The sequence below is a fragment of the Pongo abelii genome, chromosome 3 (genome assembly GCF_028885655.2).
Source record: "Pongo abelii isolate AG06213 chromosome 3, NHGRI_mPonAbe1-v2.0_pri, whole genome shotgun sequence".
NCBI classification, from domain to species: Eukaryota; Metazoa; Chordata; class Mammalia; order Primates; family Hominidae; genus Pongo; species Pongo abelii.
The window spans coordinates 36903267-36921845 of record NC_071988.2 but is presented as its reverse complement, the minus strand read 5'-3'; the positions used below and the strand labels follow the sequence as shown (position 1 = coordinate 36921845).

Genomic DNA, 18579 nt, shown 5'->3' with positions numbered 1-18579 from the left:
GCAAATATAATGACTGAAGCCACAGCAGCCATTTTGGACTACAAAGTGACCTTGAGAAGGAAACCAAAATGATTGAAGAAGCATGGGTCAGTGATATGTGGGTCATTGATACACGGGTCAGTGATACATTCTCTACCACCCTGGATCACTAACTCCAGACTTCTTTTACATAAGAGGTAAATAAGCCTCTATTTGTATAAAACACTCATCCCATACAACTGAACATAATCTCAACTGACACACTTAGGAAATTATTGAAGGAATAAGCATTCTGAAATATTAAGTATTTGGTGTACTAGATACAAAAGGAGACATACCTCTAGTGCAATTAACAATGCCAAGAGTTTATATTTTTAAGGGCTCTGAGTGACCCTGTATATAGAGGTCACTTGCGATGGCTTGTCATTACAATACCAAACAAACCCATATGCTCATTAAGCATTTGTAAGGGTGCCGTCCTTAAAGGTGCTGGAAGGCTCAGAAATCATGTTTTATACTAAATAATTACCAAAATCAAATAATGACATTATACATACTTCCTAGTTTTAGAGTTTTCAGTTGTGGGGATGTAAAAATGTTTGTTAAAGGAATTGTTTTCAACTAGTAAGACATCATTTTTGAGTGCCTACTGTGCCAAGCACTGTGCTAAACATTTACATCATCTCATTTAATCTTCACAAGCACATACAATTATTATTCTCACTTCACAGATGGGTAAAGAGAAGGGATACATAACTTGTCCAAGGTCACATGGCAAAGCTGGAAATCAAATGAAGTTCAGTCAGATTTCAATTCTGTGTTACAAAACACCAAACTAAAGCATCTTTCATGTTTATTTTTTTCTAGATAGTTTTGAGCATCCTTAATGCCTTTAAATCCTCCATTGAGTTACGTTAGAATGGTTGTCCTTGTTTCAATGAATTAGAAGGCTGAAATCCAGAGAGGGCTTGTTCATCTCTGAGGTAAGATCAGGACATTTAGTTATGGCATCAAGTTTGACAGAGGAAAGCCAAAGCCATGGCTCTGCAAACCAACTTGGTCCCTTCTTTGAGTATAATTTTGTAGTCTAGCTCTTTTTTTTTTTTTTCATAGAGATGGGGTCTCACTAAATTGCCCAGGTTGGTCTTGAATTCCTGGCCTTGGCAATCCTCTCACCTCAGCCTTCCAAAGTGCTCGGATTACAGACATGAGCCACTGTGCCTAGCTTAGCTCTTTTTTTTTTTTTTGAGATGGAGTCTTGCACTGTCAACCAGGCTGGAGTGCAGTGGCACGATCTCAGCTCACTGCAACCTCCACCTCCCAGGTTCAAGCGATTCTCCTTGCCTCAGCCTCCCAAGTAGCTGGAATTACAGGCGCCCGCCACCATGCCCGGATAATTTTTTGTATTTTTAGTAGAGACAGGGTTTCACTATGTTGGCCAGGCTGATCTTGAACTCTTGACCTTGTGATCCACCCGCCTCGGCCTCCCAAAATGCTGGGATTACAGGCATGAGCCACCATGCTCGGCCATCTAGATTAGTTCTTTACATTGAAAGTAACATCCAGAGTCACTGATATCCTGAGAAAATTAGAACCACCTTTGAGTTAAGACTTCTAGAAAGACACATACGTTGTTATATTTTAATTGGAATCAGACATTTAATGGCATAAAAACATTGCGTATATGGCTTTGCTGTTCTGAAAGTCATGAACTTAAAATCCAAATATGACACAAGCAGTTTTAAGACTTATTTTGGCCAGCCTCCCCAATCCCAAAGGAGATTTAAAAGTAATAATGTAAAAAAGTTAAGGTCAAGGTGTTTTAAAATCACATCTCAGCTAATGACTAACCCTTTGTTTCCTGGGGACTTCTGCTCTACCGTGAAAACTGCTGAGCTTAACCGGCTGTTGAATAACTGGTTAGTTATTAGTTCCCTGGGTGATTGTCCCTGAAGTTAAGCCATTCTCTGGGGACACATGAGGCACTTTAATTGGGGTAGTTACTTTTTCCAGGTTGGGTACAATGTTTGGCTCTCAAAAGCAAGGTAAACAGTTTACAGTCAAAAGGAATGCTCTGTGATTGTGTGCCTTTGGGATCAAGGGTTGAGATCTTAGAGTATTCTCATAAACATCTGTACCAGGTGCTCAAAGATGTTTGAGGGTTGTCAAGCAAGCTGTTCGACTTCTGCATTTTCTGTGGATATGGGCACAATGACCCACTCAGATTTTTCTCCTAGTGTCCTGAATGACAGCTCATCTACACAGACTGAAACTCCAGATATGTGACAAGCAGCTTGGGACAGATGCTGACAATCAGAACAGATGCTGGATGTAAACAACTGGTAAGGCTGCACTGGTGCATGCTGGCAGAATCACCCGCTCTGCATCCAGGGAGCAAATGCGTCTGCATGCTCAGCATGACACCAGCTTACCTCCCTGTGCAAATCCCCTCCCCTAATCAGTCTCATCCAAATCTTCTCCTGCAGTAGCAGCTTCTAAAGCCGCAAGGGCCTCCGCCACCGCTGCATCCTCGTCCACAATCTCCCCATCCCCATCTCCATCGGAGCCATGGGTATCCTCCTGCCTGTTTCCTGAGTCAACCACAGGCATGGCATGGGCAGGACCCTTCTCATTAAAGCGGATACTTAGAACTTCTGTTTCCAAATCCTCATTCAATGAATCCCAGCTTCTCCTCACAGAGAAGGGCGTATTCAAACCATGCTCCCCCACTGTGGGCTGAATTCCCTCTAGGGATTCATCCTCAGCATGGTTCTTGAAAACACAGTCCTTTTCATTATGATCAACGTTGTCTCCAGCTGGGCCCCAATGCTGAAGGTAATCTGGGGCTGGTATCTGGAAGACATGGTCTTGTACTTCCAAGGCAAAACTTTCCACCTCAGAAGGAGCTCTGGAGTCTCCATTTCTCATGACTTGGGTCCCTTCTGAGGCCAGCAGCACACAGTCCTGTTTCCTGGTGCCCCCTCCTTCCATGAAGGGTTGAGTTGGGGGAACAGTATTTGTAGTACTGGCCCAGGAGCCCCTGTCATCCTGGGCAGGGCTGGAATTCCCAGTGGGCTGTGGAGTGGCAGCAGGGCCAATGCCGTTGACACCACAGGCATGGTGTTCCCCTCCAGTGTCCCCCTGTGGGAGCGGCCCTTGGTGAGGCCAGCAGGGCTCCCATGGATCAGCTGTCCTGCTGCTGCTCTCAGTCTTCTTTGAGCCCTGCCTCTGAGGGTCATTTTTCTGCACCAAGACTTCACTGCTCCATTTGCCTTTTAATTTATCAGTGTCGTCTTCATCTAGCTTGCAGCTATTGACTTCATTGACATAGCCAGGAGAGGGCACTTGAACTGGATCAAAGAGATAGCTGCAGGGAAGACAATGAAAACCAGTCAGGTCTGCTCCATCATTAATGCTTTTTACCACAGGCCCTGCTTCTTTCTACGATTCCTGCTAATTTAATTTCTGTGATTACTTTTCAACCTAGATAAGTGTCTAAATCAAATAGATATAGTTGGTATAAAAATGTTTGGTGGCTCACGCCTGTAATCTCAGCAATTTGGGTGGCCAAGGCAGGTGGATCACTTGAGGTCAGGAGTTCGAGACCAGCCTAACTGACATGATGAAACCCCATCTTTACTAAAAATACAAAAATTAGCTGGGTGTGGTGGTGGGCACCTGTAATCCCAGCTACTCGGGAGGCTGAGATAGGAGAATCACTTGAACCTGGGAGGTGGAGGCTGCAGTGAGCTGAGATCACGCTCCTGCACTCCAGCCTGGATGACAGAGTGAGACAGTCTTGAAAAAGAAAAACAAGGTTCTGCCAGAAATACTCTTAGGAAGAGAGCCAAAAGGAGGAAGGAGCGGTAAGGGGTGAAGTAAAATACAAAGTTGTTCATAGAATTTTAAAATAAAAAACAAATAAAACAAATGTCCACTAATAGGTCCATAAGGAGTACATCCTCTCAGTGGAATATTATGCAGTCACTAAAATGATAAATATGAAGTCTGTAGTCACAGGAATGATACTTATAATACATATTTTTTGAATAAAGCCAAACATCACATTATGATTACAGTGGAATAAAGCTTATTTATATATAGGTCTAGAATAGAACTACGATTAAAAAGACAGTGTATTTGTTAAGAAAGCAAGATCATCAGTTACTTTTTTTCCCTTTTTCTTAGTTAGAAGTTTATGTTCATGTTACTCACAATTTTCTGAAATGCAATGTGGACAAAATTAAAAGCACATATGTGATTGGGGTGATTTATTTTCAGCGATGCCATTTCAGGCATCCTCAGAAACCCAGACCAAATTCAGCCTCAGAAAATGATGGTGTTCCCAACATGCTTTGAGAAGTGAGCAAAAAAAGTTAAAAAAATCTAGGGCACATGTTCTTTTAAATGATATTATAACAGCTCCAAACTCTTAATGTGTTGGCAATGTTGATCATGCCCCAAGCTGGACAAATGCACTGAATACATGCATGATCTTTAAAAGTGACTCCACGCTCATCACAAATTCCTCCATTTAGAAGTAGTATTTCTGCAGCTTTACCTTTGTATTATTTTACAGCACCTGCACCCCATCTGGATTGTTTTCTGTTACCACCTGGAAAAGAAAGTGTAAAAGGTAGAGAACACAGTGAGTGATATATTAGTAGGAATTAAGTTTGCCTTTTTTTTCCCCCTAGAGACTCAAAATGTATTAATACAGTCACACATTTTGGCAAAAGGGTAACCACCACATGTGTCAGAGACGGTGCTGGTCACCAGGAACACCCCATTTCCATCACCGCTTCAGAGTTCTCAGACGTTCACTGACACTTGCCTCTGTGTCAGACCTTTCTCCCCACCCTGGGGTTATGTGTTTCATCTCCATTTTGCAGATGAGGAGAAGAAGGTGGAAGGATGCTAGACAGAGAAGGGACTTCTGCTTTTCTAATCTGTTACCTTCTACAGAGGACACAGGAACCTCACCAGGGCACAGCCCACTGCACGCAGCAGCAGGAGGGGGAGGAGATTCTGAGCGGACTCCTTGCCAGGGCATTTGCTCCTCAAGGGTTAAAGGATGCCGGAATAGGCTGGCGGATCTATTGTGGCCCCTGAGGAGCGTGATAGCCCGTCATCGCACAAGCTTCAACCACACTAAATTGATTCTGTGTTGCTTTTCCCACCGCTGGGCCAATCTCAGCTATGATTCGTGGACCTGTTCTTTTGCAGCTCAAAGACATGACCCCTTGGGCTTCCTGGCAGAAGGTGGACTCATTTCCCACCTGCCCACTGTTCCCTGACCCCTCCCCAAGCTGGGCTTTTCCCCATCGTTTCCTTTGGAACAAAGTCTTCTCTTCATATAAGACTGACCATGTTGGTCTCTTCCTTCCTCAGAACATCCTAAAAATGAGTATGGAAGCATCTCTTAGATATTATTCATTTCTAATATCTACAGCCTTTATTTTTATTTATTATTATTTTTTTGAGACACAGTCTTACTCTGTCGCCCAGGCTGGAGTGCAGTGGTGCAATCTCGGCTCACTGCAACCTCCGCCTCCCAGGTTCAAGCGATTCTCCTGCCTCAGCCTCCCAAGTAGCTGGGTTTACAGGCGGGTGCCACCACGCCCGGCTAATCTTTGTATTTTTAGTAGAGACAGGGTTTTGCCACGTTGGCCATGCTGGTCTCAAACTCCTGACCTCAAGTGATCTGCCTGCCTTGGCCTCCCAAAGGTCTGGGATTACAGGCATGAGCCACTGTGCTGGGCCTACAGCCTTTAAAAAGACAAGCCAAAAGAGAATCTGCATCCCCAGTCCCCCTGTCTCCACGAAGCACATGCACCAGAAAGAGAGATCATTCATTGCTGACTGTGTCTCTGTCTCCCATGTTGTCCCTCCTTCCTTCTTTCAATCATAGATGAACTTCCAGGGATGCTGCTTCATAAGCTTTTGTCCACAGTGAACACGATTGGTGCTTTTCAAGAAGTATAGATTGGTTGCTCAGTTAAAAGGGACTAGATTTAGATTAAAAAAATAAAATCTACAAATAACTCCCTACGGTAGGCTGAAAAATGGCCCCCCAAAATATCCACATCCTAATCCCTGGAACCTGCAAATAATACCTTATATGCCACCCCAGCCCCCAAATTAAAGGTATTTGCAGATGTGATTAAGTGTAGGATTTTGAGATGGTACAATTTGCCTAGTTTATCTGGGTGGACTGTAAATACAATCAAATAAATGCTTATGAGAGGGAGGTGGAGGGACATTTGATTAGAGACAGAAGAGGAAGAGGCAATGTGACCAAAAAGGCAGAGATTGGAGCAAGGAGATCACAAACCAAGAGCACTGGCAGCCCCCCAAACTGGAAGAGGCAAGGAACAGATTCACCCCTGGAGCCTCGGGAAAGAGTGTGGCCCCGGTGACACCTTGATCCCTGATACCCACCCCTGGATCAAGCCCACTGATACCAATTTCAGACTTCTGGTTTCTAGAACTGGGAGAGAATAAGCTTCCATTGTTTTTTTTGTTTGTTTTTTTGAGACAGAGTCTTACTCTGTTGCCCAGGCTGGAGTGCAATGGCGTGATCTCGGCTCGCTGCAACCTCTGCCTCCCAGGTTCAAGTGATTCTCCTGCCTCAGCCTCCCGAGTAGCTGGGATTACAGGTGCCTGCCAACATGCCCAGCTAACTTTTATATTTTTAGTAGAGATGAGGCTTCACCATGCTGGCCAGGCTGGTCTCGAACTCCTGACCTCAGGTGATCCATCCACCTTGTCCTCTGAAAGTGCTGGGATTACAGGCGTGAGCCACCGTGCCCGGCCGCTTCCATTGTTTTAAACCCTTAAGTTTGTAGTAATTCGCTGAAGTAGCACAGAAAACAAGTAACATCCCCAAATCACTTCATGCTTGAGGACCAAACCCCTTGTCCTTCCGACTCTTCCTGGGAGGACTCATGGAATGTAGAAGAGTCCCTCGGGCCAGCCCTGCATCTCTTGCCACCCTTTCTTTCCTTACTGTGCTTCAGTTTTCTTCCTAGCATGTGTCACCACTGGACATTCTGTCATAGTTTTGTTTGTGACCCACCTTTTCCACCCTTCTTCAAGTCTAATCCTCAGCACTTAGGACAGCACCTGGTACACAGCAGGCAGTCAACAAATGTGGAATGAATGAATGATTTAACGGCTATAGATTAAAAATGAGAGGACTATCAGTGAACCTGTTGTGTGTCTGCAACCAATCAAGACATTGGTTGCTGTGTCGCCCAGGTGTTACGAGGGTGCCAGTCGTGTCGCCCAGGTGTTACGAGGGTGGACTCAGGAGACAGAAAACCCTGCTACTGTGGGACTTTGGGCCTCAGTCACTTGATCTGTAAATGGGGGTAATAATATTCCTACTATATAGTGTTGTTGGGGGTCATATGAGCAAACATTCATAATAAACATAGACCAGGGGTGTCCTACCCACCCCTGTTTGGATACAGCATATTAAAACACCCCCCCCCCGCCCCACCAATAGAAAAAGATGGAGGTCTATTATCCAAGAAAGATATAATCTAGTTGCCAGAACCTATGCATACAAACAAGAGTATTAACAATGTCAAGTAGGACTTGTTTCTGGAATAAGGGCTAAATGCTTTTCTATCAATTGTAACACCAACTGAAAGATAGAAAACCCCAAGTACAACAGTCCCATAGAGAGAAAAATCACTCTTGTCTATGGAACTGTGTGCATATGTGTAACATTGTACCTTTTGGAATACTCTTAAATTACCCCATTTCTAAAGCCCAGGATTTTGTCCCCAGCCTCTACTCTTCCTTTACTTTCCTTTTCTGCTGATAATTCATAGATGAGCTGGATAAATAGGACAGGTGAGAAGAAGCACATGCACCTCCTCCCCTCCCTCAACACCTCTCCTCTCCCCTCCCCTCCCTCAACACCTCTCCTCTCCCCTCCCTTCCCTCAACACCTCTCCTCTCCCCTCCCCTCCCTCAACACCTCTCCTCTTCCCCTCCCTTCCCTCAATACCTCTCCTCTCCCCTCCCTTCCCTCAACATCTCTCCTCTCCCCTCCCCTCCCTCAACATCTCTCCTCTACCCTCCCCTCCCCTCCCTCAACACCTCTCCTCTCCCCTCCCTTCCCTCAACACCTCTCCTCTCCCCTCCCCTCCCTCAACACCTCTCCCCTTCCCCTCCCTTCCCTCAATACCTCTCCTCTCCCCTCCCTTCCCTCAACATCTCTCCTCTCCCCTCCCCTCCCTCAACATCTCTCCTCTACCCTCCCCTCCCCTCCCTCAACACCTCTCCTCTCCCCTCCCCTCCCTCAACACCTCTCCTCTCCCCTCCCTTCCCTCAACACCACTCCTCTCCCCTCCCCTCCCTCAACACCTCTCCTCTTCCCCTCCCTTCCCTCAATACCTCTCCTCTCCCCTCCCCTCCCTCAACACCTCTCCTCTTCCCCTCCCTTCCCTCAATACCTCTCCTCTCCCCTCCCTTCCCTCAACATCTCTCCTCTCCCCTCCCCTCCCTCAACATCTCTCCTCTCCCCTCCCCTCCCTCAACACCTCTCCTCTCCCCTCCCCTCCCTCAACACCTCTCCTCTCCCCTCCCCTCCCTCAACACCTCTCCTCTCCCCTCCCTTCCCTCAACACCTCTCCTCTCCCCTCCCCTCCCTCAACACCTCTCCTCTCCCCTCCCCTCCCTCAACACCTCTCCTCTCCCCTCCCCTCCCTCAACACCTCTCCTCTCCCCTCCCTTCCCTCAACACCTCTCCTCTCCCCTCCCCTCCCTCAACACCTCTCCTCTCCCCTCCCTTCCCTCAACACCTCTCCTCTCCCCTCCCCTCCCTCAACACCTCTCCTCTCCCCTCCCTTCCCTCAACACCTCTCCTCTCCCCTCCCCTCCCCTCCCTCAACACCTCTCCTCTTCCCCTCCCTCCCCTCAATACCTCTCCTCTCCCCTCCCCTCCCTCAACACCTCTCCTCTCCCCTCCCCTCCCTCAACACCTCTCCTCTTCCCCTCCCTTCCCTCAATACCTCTCCTCTCCCCTCCCTTCCCTCAACATCTCTCCTCTCCCCTCCCCTCCCTCAACATCTCTCCTCTACCCTCCCCTCCCCTCCCTCAACACCTCTCCTCTCCCCTCCCCTCCCTCAACACCTCTCCTCTCCCCTCCCTTCCCTCAACACCACTCCTCTCCCCTCCCCTCCCTCAACACCTCTCCTCTTCCCCTCCCTTCCCTCAATACCTCTCCTCTCCCCTCCCCTCCCTCAACACCTCTCCTCTTCCCCTCCCTTCCCTCAATACCTCTCCTCTCCCCTCCCTTCCCTCAACATCTCTCCTCTCCCCTCCCCTCCCTCAACATCTCTCCTCTCCCCTCCCCTCCCTCAACACCTCTCCTCTCCCCTCCCCTCCCTCAACACCTCTCCTCTCCCCTCCCCTCCCTCAACACCTCTCCTCTCCCCTCCCTTCCCTCAACACCTCTCCTCTCCCCTCCCCTCCCTCAACACCTCTCCTCTCCCCTCCCCTCCCTCAACACCTCTCCTCTCCCCTCCCCTCCCTCAACACCTCTCCTCTCCCCTCCCTTCCCTCAACACCTCTCCTCTCCCCTCCCCTCCCTCAACACCTCTCCTCTCCCCTCCCTTCCCTCAACACCTCTCCTCTCCCCTCCCCTCCCCTCCCTCAACACCTCTCCTCTTCCCCTCCCTCCCCTCAATACCTCTCCTCTCCCCTCCCCTCCCTCAACACCTCTCCTCTACCCTCCCCTCCTTCAATACCTCTCCTCTCCCCTCCCCTCCCTCAACACCTCTCCTCTACCCTCCCCTCCCTCAACACCTCTCCTCTTCCCCTCCCTTCCCTCAACATCTCTCCTCTCCCCTCCCCTCCCTCAACACCTTTCCTCTACCCTCCCTTCCCTCAACACCTCTCCTCTTCCCCTCCCTTCCCTCAACACCTCTCCTCTCCCCTCCCCTCCCTCAACACCTCTCCTCTCCCCTCCCCTCCCTCAACACCTCTCCTCTCCCCTCCCCTCCCTCAACACCTCTCCTCTCCCCTCCCCTCCCTCAACACCTCTCCTCTCCCCTCCCCTCCCTCAACACCTCTCCTCTCCCCTCCCCTCCCTCAACACCTCTCCTCTCCCCTCCCCTCCCTCAACATCTCTCCTCTCCCCTCCCCTCCCTCAACATCTCTCCTCTCCCCTCCCCTCCCTCAACACCTCTCCTCTCCCCTCCCCTCCCTCAACATCTCTCCTCTCCCCTCCCCTCCCTCAACACCTCTCCTCCCCCCTCCTGACCCTCTCCCTCCACAATTCGCTCCGAAATCCTGACCATTTTCATGCCTGCAATACTTTGTTTATCCCGGACTCTTTAAAAGCAAACAAACCAACAAACACAACAACTAGTCAGGAGGATAGGTAGTAAAAAAAACAAGTCAAAGAAAAGGAGAAAAGAGCTTAGAAGTGCTTGAGAAACAAGGAAGGCAGACTGGATTGTAATAATGTAACTGAAGCAATCATAAAACATTACTCATTGAAACATCTCAGGTCAACTTTATGATGGTGAATTCAAGAGGTGTACAGGGGAAGGCGAAAGAAAGGAGGAAAGAAAAGAGGGAGGAAAGATGAAGGAAGGCAAGAAGGTGAGGAAAAGCAGGCAGGCACATCCAGAGTGACACCTTGCGCTCCCAGCTCCTCAGAGGCTGACCAAGATTGACCCTGGGGCACCCTCCATCCCTGCCTTCTGCTGCTATAGCCAAGACCACAGGAGCAGCCTGCACCGAATGAAGTGACTGCTGAGATTTAACAGCCGCACTTGAAAACTGCCCCTTCCTTGCTTCTGAAGGAAATATACATCATTTGCGTCTTTTAGGCTCCCCTCCTTCCCCAGGAAAACCACAGGATCTATACTGTTCCTCCAAGCTGTGCAATTAAAAAGGATGTTGTGGTGGTTTTCCTCTTTCAGAATCAGGTTTCCAGTTTGGGTCCTCCCCCGCTTGCCTCCCATTAGGGCACACCACATGGCTTTCCTATAGACCTGGTCCCATACCTGAGGGTCATGCTTCTGCGCCTCTCCGGAGCTTGGCGGGGAGAGCCTCTTCCTGGTTAGAGGTTCTGTCCTCTCTCACCTCGCCCTGCGTTTTCCTTCCCCAGCAACATTCCTTCTCTAGATCAGACGGACAGGCTCTAATGTCCAAGGTTGTGTGACTGCTGACGAAAAGGGTGGGGACTAATGTACTCACACCCAACCCCTGCTTGCCTGTGTCTACAATTATTCTTCCTTATATGATGTGTCATATCAAATTTAATTCATTTCTTTTTGCATATGTCACTCCCACTTCTACATCTTGCATTTAGCAAGGACTTCTCCCAAGCCCAGGGGCAACAAGGAGATACTCCGGGTCTAGCATGTGACACACAGCAATGAAAAAAATATGCTCTTTTGACGTAAGATTGGGTTCAAAATGAGCAGTCTATCAGCTTTGTTCCTTGCCTCTCTTTTGGCAACAGCTAGCTTAAAGGTAAGAATTCAGTTGTTGGTACCCTTTATTACAGAGCAAAATCAAAATTTGCTTCCTCTTTGGAGTATGAAAAAGCAACAGGCAACAAAGGGAAAATCCTTCACAACTACTGCTTAGTTTACACAGGGGAAAAACAAACACCATTAGGATGGCTGTGTCCACCCAATGCTGCTGCCGCCTGCTCCTGCAGCCCTGTGTTGGAGGCTGACTCTGTTTTGTGTTTAAACAAGGCCAGGCTATCACGAGGTCAGGAGATCGAGACCATCCTGGCTAATACGGTGAAACCCCGTCTCCACTAAAAATACAAAAAAATCAGCCAGGCGTGGTGGCGGGCACCTGTAGTCCCAGCTACTTGGGAGGCTGAGGCAGGAGAATGGCGTGAACCTGGAAGGTGGAGATTGCAGTGAGCCGAGATCGCGCCACTGCACTCCAGCCCGGGCGACAGAGCAAGACTCCGTCTCAAAAAAAAAAACAAAAAACAAAAAAACAAACAATAAAAAAAGAAGGCTATGCTAATGCCATGTCAGTCATTGGTGAAGCCTCCTTGCTGGGAGGGTAGCAATGGAGGTGGGGGAAGGGCGGAGTCCAGGGAAGCCCAGGGGTTTTCCAACCAGGCAGAGAAATTAACCGAGTATTCATTAGGAAGTCAAGGGCATATAGGAAAAGACTCAACCCATCTGGAAGCTGCCTTTAAATAGTGATAGCTTTGAAGAATGACAAGGACATTTTAAAAGGACAGAGGAATCCACTTGTAGAAGTTTTACTGGCCAAACATGGAACAACTGGAGTATTAAAATAATTACTAATCTACAGCATTTGTAGCCAATTGAACAAAACAAGGACTTATGAGTCCACACTAAGATACATAAAGGGAAAGGGAACACTCTACCTTACAAATAGGAAACCAGCTAATAAACATACAAGAAATACTGGAACTAGAAAAATCACCATTTGATAGCCATCATAATAATAATTGATGTCAGTAAGAAGTATCAATGGACGGTAGGACTAGTGGGTGAAATTTTGAGGAGGACAGGATATTGAGTCTTAAAGTAGCTCCCACCCCTATGATTAAGGACAAAATAGTATCCTTACATTGGAGAAACCTAGCATACAGCACCTTAACCAAGTAATCAAAGGTAAGAGTGCCATAATGAGACTAATCAATGGCACGTGGCTCCCGATAGGATGCGCTGAGAACTTAGCCTCACTTCTGTGATTTCCTGACAAAAGAGCATATTCTGAGTTGAAACACGAGGGATATTCTGCAAAGCAACTGGCCTGTACTCTTAAAATGATGTAATGTTATGAAAAAGCAAAGACAGAAGGATGCTTCCAAATTCAAGGAGATTTAAGAGACATGACAACCAAGGCACTGCATGTCCTTCTTGCTAAAAGATTGCTATTGACATAATTGGTAAAATCTGAATAAGGTCTGTAGCTTAAGTAATGGTATTAAGTTGACATGAATTACCTGCTTTTGAACATTGTACTGGGGTTATATAAGAGAATGCTCTTGGGGAAGGGCAGAACAAGAAGGCCAGATAGAAGCCTCCACTGATGTTCACTTCGTTGCCCCACAGGAACACCAAATTTAACAACTATCATCTACACAAACAAGCACCTTTATAAGAACCAAAAATCAGGTACACAATCAGTGTACCTGGTTTTAACTTCATATTGCTGAAAGAGGCACTAAAGAGGGTAGGAAAGACAATCTTGAACTGCCGATGCCCATGCCTTGGCAGTGGCTGCATGTCATGGAGAGAGCATCTGTGTGTTTGCGGGAGGGAGAGTACAGTGATTTGGGGACTTTGCATTTGAACTCAGTGCTGCCCTATCAGAGCAGAAGGCAAAACCAGGCTGAAATCAGCTAAGCCATGACCCCCCAGCCTACCCACACACAGAGGGAGCATTTGGACCAGATCTAGCCAGAGGAAAATTATATATTCCAGTTGTTGGAACTTGAGTTTTGGCAAGCCTTACCACCATGGACTAAAGTGCTCTGCAATCCTAATAAACTTGAAGGGTAGTCTAGGCCACAAGAACTATGGTTCCTAGGCAAGACATCAGTGCTGTGCTGGGGCCAGAGCCAGTGGACCTGGGGGGCACCTGATCTACTGAGACACCAGAGTGGCTAAGGGAGAACCTGTGTCACGTGTCCCAAAAACCCAGGCAGCACAGCTCACAGCAATGAAAGTGACCCCTTCCTTGTGCTTGAGGAAAAGAGAGGGAAGAGTAAAGAGGACTTTGTCTTACACCATAGGATACCAGCTCAGCCACATTAGGATAGGGCACCAGGCAGAGTCATGAGGCCCCCATTCCAGGCCCCAGCTCCTAGATGACATTTATAGACACACCCTGGGCCAGAAGGGACTGCACTTCCTTGAAAGGAAGGACCAAGTCCTGGCAAGACCTATCACCTGCTGAGTAGAGAGCCCTTGGGCCCTGAATAACCAGCAGGAATACCTAGGTAGTACGCTGTGGGCCTTGGGTGAGACTCTGAGATGTGCTGGTTTCAGGTGAGACCCAGCACATTCCTAGCTGTGGTGGCTATGGGGAGAGACTACTTCTACTTGAGAAAAGCAGAGGGAAGAGTAAAGTGGACTTTGTCTTGCACTTTAGGTACCAGCTCAGCCACAGTGGGGTAGAGCACCAAGCGAGCTCTTGGAGTCCCTAATTCAAGGCCTTGGCTCTTGGATGGCATTTCTGGATTTGCACTTGACCACAGGCAAGTCCACTGCCCTGAAGGATGTGTCCTAGGCCTGGCAGAACTTACTACAAACTGTCTGAGGAGCCCTTGGGCCTTAAGTGAACATCGGCAGTAACCTGGCAATACTCTCTGTGGGCCTGTGGTAGTAATGGCCATAGGGAGAGGATCCTTTGCCTGGGAAAAGGGGAGGGAAGAATGGAAACGGCCTTGTCTTATGGTTTGAGTGACAGCTCAGCCCCAGTAGAATAGAGCACCAGGTAGATCTCTAAGGATTTTGACTTCAGTCCCTAGCTCCCACCTAGGGCCTGGGGTATCTTGTTGCCCTGAAGGGAAGGACACAAGCCTGGCTGGCTTTGCCACCTGTTGATTGTAGAGCCTTAGGGCCTTCAGCAAACATAGGAGCTAGCTAGATAGTGGTTACAGAGGGCCTTGAGTAAGATCCAGTGCTGTGCTGGCTTCAGGTCTGACCTGAATATCCCTGATGAGTGTCAATGCAAAAATCCTAAATAAAATACTAGTAAACCAAATTCAACAACACATTAAAAAAATAATTCATTATAACCATGCTGACCAAGTGGGATTTATCCCAGGGATGGAAGGATGGTTCAACATATGCAAATCAATGTGATATATCATATCAACAGAATGAAGACCAAAAACCATATGATCGTTTCAACTGATGCTGAAAAGGCATTTGATAAAGTTCAACATCCCTTCATAAAAACCCTAAAAACACTGGGTATAGTAGGGAACATACCTCAACATAATAAAAGCCATATATGACAGATCCACAGCTAGTATCATACTGAATGGGGAAAAACTGAAAGCCTTTTCTCTAAATCTAGAACATGATAAGGATGCCCACTTTCATCACAGTTATCCAACATAGTACTAGAAGTCCTAGCTAGAGCAATCAGACAACATAAAGAAATAAGGAGTATGCAAATTGGAAAGGAAGAACTCAAATTACCTTTGTCTGCTGATGATACAACCTTATATTTGGGAAAATCTAAAGACTACACCAAAGAACTATTAGAACGGATAAGCAAATTAAGTAAAGTCACAGGATACAAAATCAACATACAAAAACCTGTAGCATTTCTATATGCCAAGAGTGAACAATCCAAAATAGAAATCAAGAAAGAAATCACATTTCTAATAGATACAAATAAAATTAAATACCTAGGAATTAACCAAAAAAGTGAAAGATCTCTACTATGAAGACTATAAAACTTTGGTGAAAGAAATTGAAAAGGACACAAAAATTAGAAAGATATTCCATGATTATGGATTGGAAGAATCAATATTGTTAAAATGTCCATACTACCCAATGCAATCTGTAGATCCCATGCAATCTCTATCAACATTTCTTCACAGAAATAGAAAAAACAATTCTAAAATGTATGTGGAACCACAAAAGACTCAGACTAGCCAAAGCCATCCTGAGCGAAAAAAACAAAATGGAGGAATCACATTACCTGACTTTAAATTACACTACAGAGATATAGTAATCGGTACAGCATGGTTTTGGCATAAAAACATAGACATATAGACCAATAGAAGAGAGAACTCAGAAACAAATCAATACACTTATAGTGATCTCATTTTCAACAAAGGAACCAAGAACATACACTGGGGAAAGGATGGTTTCCTCAGTAAATGGTGCTGGGGAAACTAGATATTCATATGCAGAAGAATGAAACTGGATCCCTCTTTCTTGTTGTATATAAAAATCAAATCAAAATGGATTAAAGACATAAATCTAAGACCTCACACTATGAAACTACTACAAGAAGACAAGGGAAAATCTCCAGGACATTGGACTGATTAAAGATTTATTGAGTAATACCCAAGAAACAAAGGCACCCAAAGCAACAATGGACAACAAAGATCACATCAAGTTAAAAAGCTTCTCCACAGCAAAGAAAACAATCAACAGAGTGAAGAGACAACCCACAGAATGGGAGAGAACATGTGCAAACTATCCATCTGACAAGAGATTAATAACCAAAATATGTAAGGAGCTTAAACAACTCTACAGGAAAAAAATCTAAGAATTCAGTTAAGCCGGGAGCCAAGATGCCCAAATAGGAACAGCTCCGGTCTACAGCTCACAGCATGAGTGATGCAGAAGACGGGTGATTTCTGCATTTCCATCTGAGGTGCCCGGTTCATCTCACTAGGGAGTGCCAGACAGTGGGCGCAGGACAGTGGGTGCAGCACACCGTGCACGAGCCGAAGCAGGGCGAGGCATTGCCTCACTCGGGAAGCACAAGGGGTCAGGTAGTTCCCTTTCCTAGTCAAAGAAAGGGTTGACAGACGGCACCTGGAAAATCGGGTCACTCCACCCTAATACTGCACTTTTCCCATGGGCTTAAAAAAACGGCGCACCAGGAGATTATATCCTGCACCTGGCTCGGAGGGTCCTACGCCCACAGAGTCTCGCTGATTGCTAGCACAGCAGTCTGAGATCAAACTGCAAGGCGGCAGCAAGGCTGGCGGGGGTGGGGGGGGGGGCGCCCACCATTGCCCAGGCTTGCTTAGGTAAACAAAGCAGTGGGAAGCTCGAACTGGGTGGAGCCCACCACAGCTCAAGGAGGCCTGCCTGCCTCTGTAGGCTCCACCTCTGGGGGCAGGGCACAGACAAACAAAAAGACAGCAGTAACCTCTGCAGACTTAAATGTCCCTGTCTGACAGCTTTGAAGAGAGCAGTGGTTCTCCCAGCATGCAGCTGGAGATCTGAGAATGGGCAGACTGCCTCAAGTGGGTCCCTGACCCTGACCCCTGAGCAGCCTAACTGGGAGGCACCCCCCAGTAGGGGCAGACTGACACCTCACATGGCCAGGTACTCCTCTGAGACAAAACTTCCAGAAGAACGATCAGACAGCAGCATTCGTGGTTCATGAAAATCTGCTGTTCTGCAGCCACCGCTGCTGGTACCCAGGCAAACAGGGTCTGGAGTGGACCTCTAGCAAACTCCAACAGACCTGCAGCTGAGGGTCCTGTCTGTTAGAAGGAAAACTAACAAACAGAAAGGACATCCACTCCAAAAATCCATCTGTACATCACCATCATCAAAGACCAAAAGTAGATAAAACCACAAAGATGGGGAAAAAACAGAGCAGAAAAACTGGAAACTCTAAAAAGCAGAGCACCTCTCCTCCTCCAAAGGAATGCAGCTCCTCACCAGCAATGGAACAAAGCTGGACAGAGAATGACTTTGACGAGTTGCGAGAAGAAGGCTTCAGACGATCAAACTACTCCGAGCTACAGGAGGAAATTCAAACCAAAGGCAAAGAAGTTGAAAACTTCGAAAAAAATTTAGACGAATGTATAACTAGAATAACCAATACAGAGAAGTGCTTAAAGGAGCTGATGGAGCTGAAAGCCAAGGCTCGAGAACTACGTGAAGAATGCAGAAGCCTCAGGAGCCGATGCGATGAACTGGAAGAAAGGGTATCAGTGATGGAAGATGAAATGAATGAAATGAAGCGAGAAGGGAAGTTTAGAGAAAAAAGAATAAAAAGAAACAAACAAAACCTTCAAGAAATATGGGACTATGTGAAAAGACCAAATCTATGTCGGATTGGTGTACCTGAAAGTGACGGGGAGAATGGAACCAAGTTGGAAAACACTCTGCAGGATATTATCCAGGAGAACTTCCCCAATCTAGCAAGGCAGGCCAACATTCAGATTCAGGAAATACAGAGAACGCCACAAAGATACTCCTCGAGAAGAGCAACTCCAAGACACATAATTGTCAGATTCACCAAAGTTGAAATGAAGGAAAAAATGTTAAGGGCAGCCAGAGAGAAAGGTCGGGTTACCCACAAAGGGAAGCCCATCATACTAACAGCGGATCTCTCAGCAGAAACTCTACAAGCCAGAAGAGAGTGGGGGCCAATATTCAACATTCTTAAAGAAAAGAATTTTCAACCCAGAATTTCATATCCTGCCAAACTAAGCTTCATAAGTGAAGGAGAAATAAAATACTTTACAGACAAGCAAATTCTGAGAGATTCTGTCACCACCAGGCCTGCCCTAAAAGAACTCCTGAAGGAAGCACTAAACATGAAAAGGAACAACTAGTATCAGCCACTGCAAAATCATGCCAAATTGTAAAGACTATCAAGGCTAGGAAGAAACTGCATCAACTAATGAGCAAAATAACCAGCTAACATCATAATCACAGGTTCAAATTCACACATAACAATAGTAACTTTAAATGTAAATGGACTAATGCTCCAATTAAAAGACACAGACTGGCAAATTGGATAAAGACTCAAGACCCATCAGTGTGCTGTATTCAGGAAACCCATCTCACGTGCAGAGACACACATAGGCTCAAAATAAAAGGATGGAGGAAGATCTACCAAGCAAATGGA

At 46.7% G+C, this 18579-nt stretch overlaps 1 protein-coding gene across 3 annotated transcripts in view; it reads right to left on the bottom strand.

The window, feature by feature from the left end:
• Nucleotides 1-1054: 1054 nt before the first annotated feature.
• The window catches only part of C3H4orf19 (chromosome 3 C4orf19 homolog), a 140324-nt gene continuing 122799 nt past the window's right edge, over nt 1055-18579 (bottom strand). For 2 of the 3 annotated variants that reach the window (XM_054553818.2, XM_024246266.3), the window contains exons 3-4: nt 4541-4594; nt 1055-3346 (exon numbers count right to left, since the gene is read on the bottom strand). In XM_054553818.2, the coding sequence (XP_054409793.1) occupies nt 2434-3346; nt 4541-4572 (945 nt within the window). In that variant the 5' untranslated portion in view covers nt 4573-4594 and the 3' untranslated portion in view covers nt 1055-2433. The remainder of the gene's footprint in view (nt 3347-4540; nt 4595-18579) is intronic. The other variant, XM_054553817.2, reaches the window with a different exon arrangement.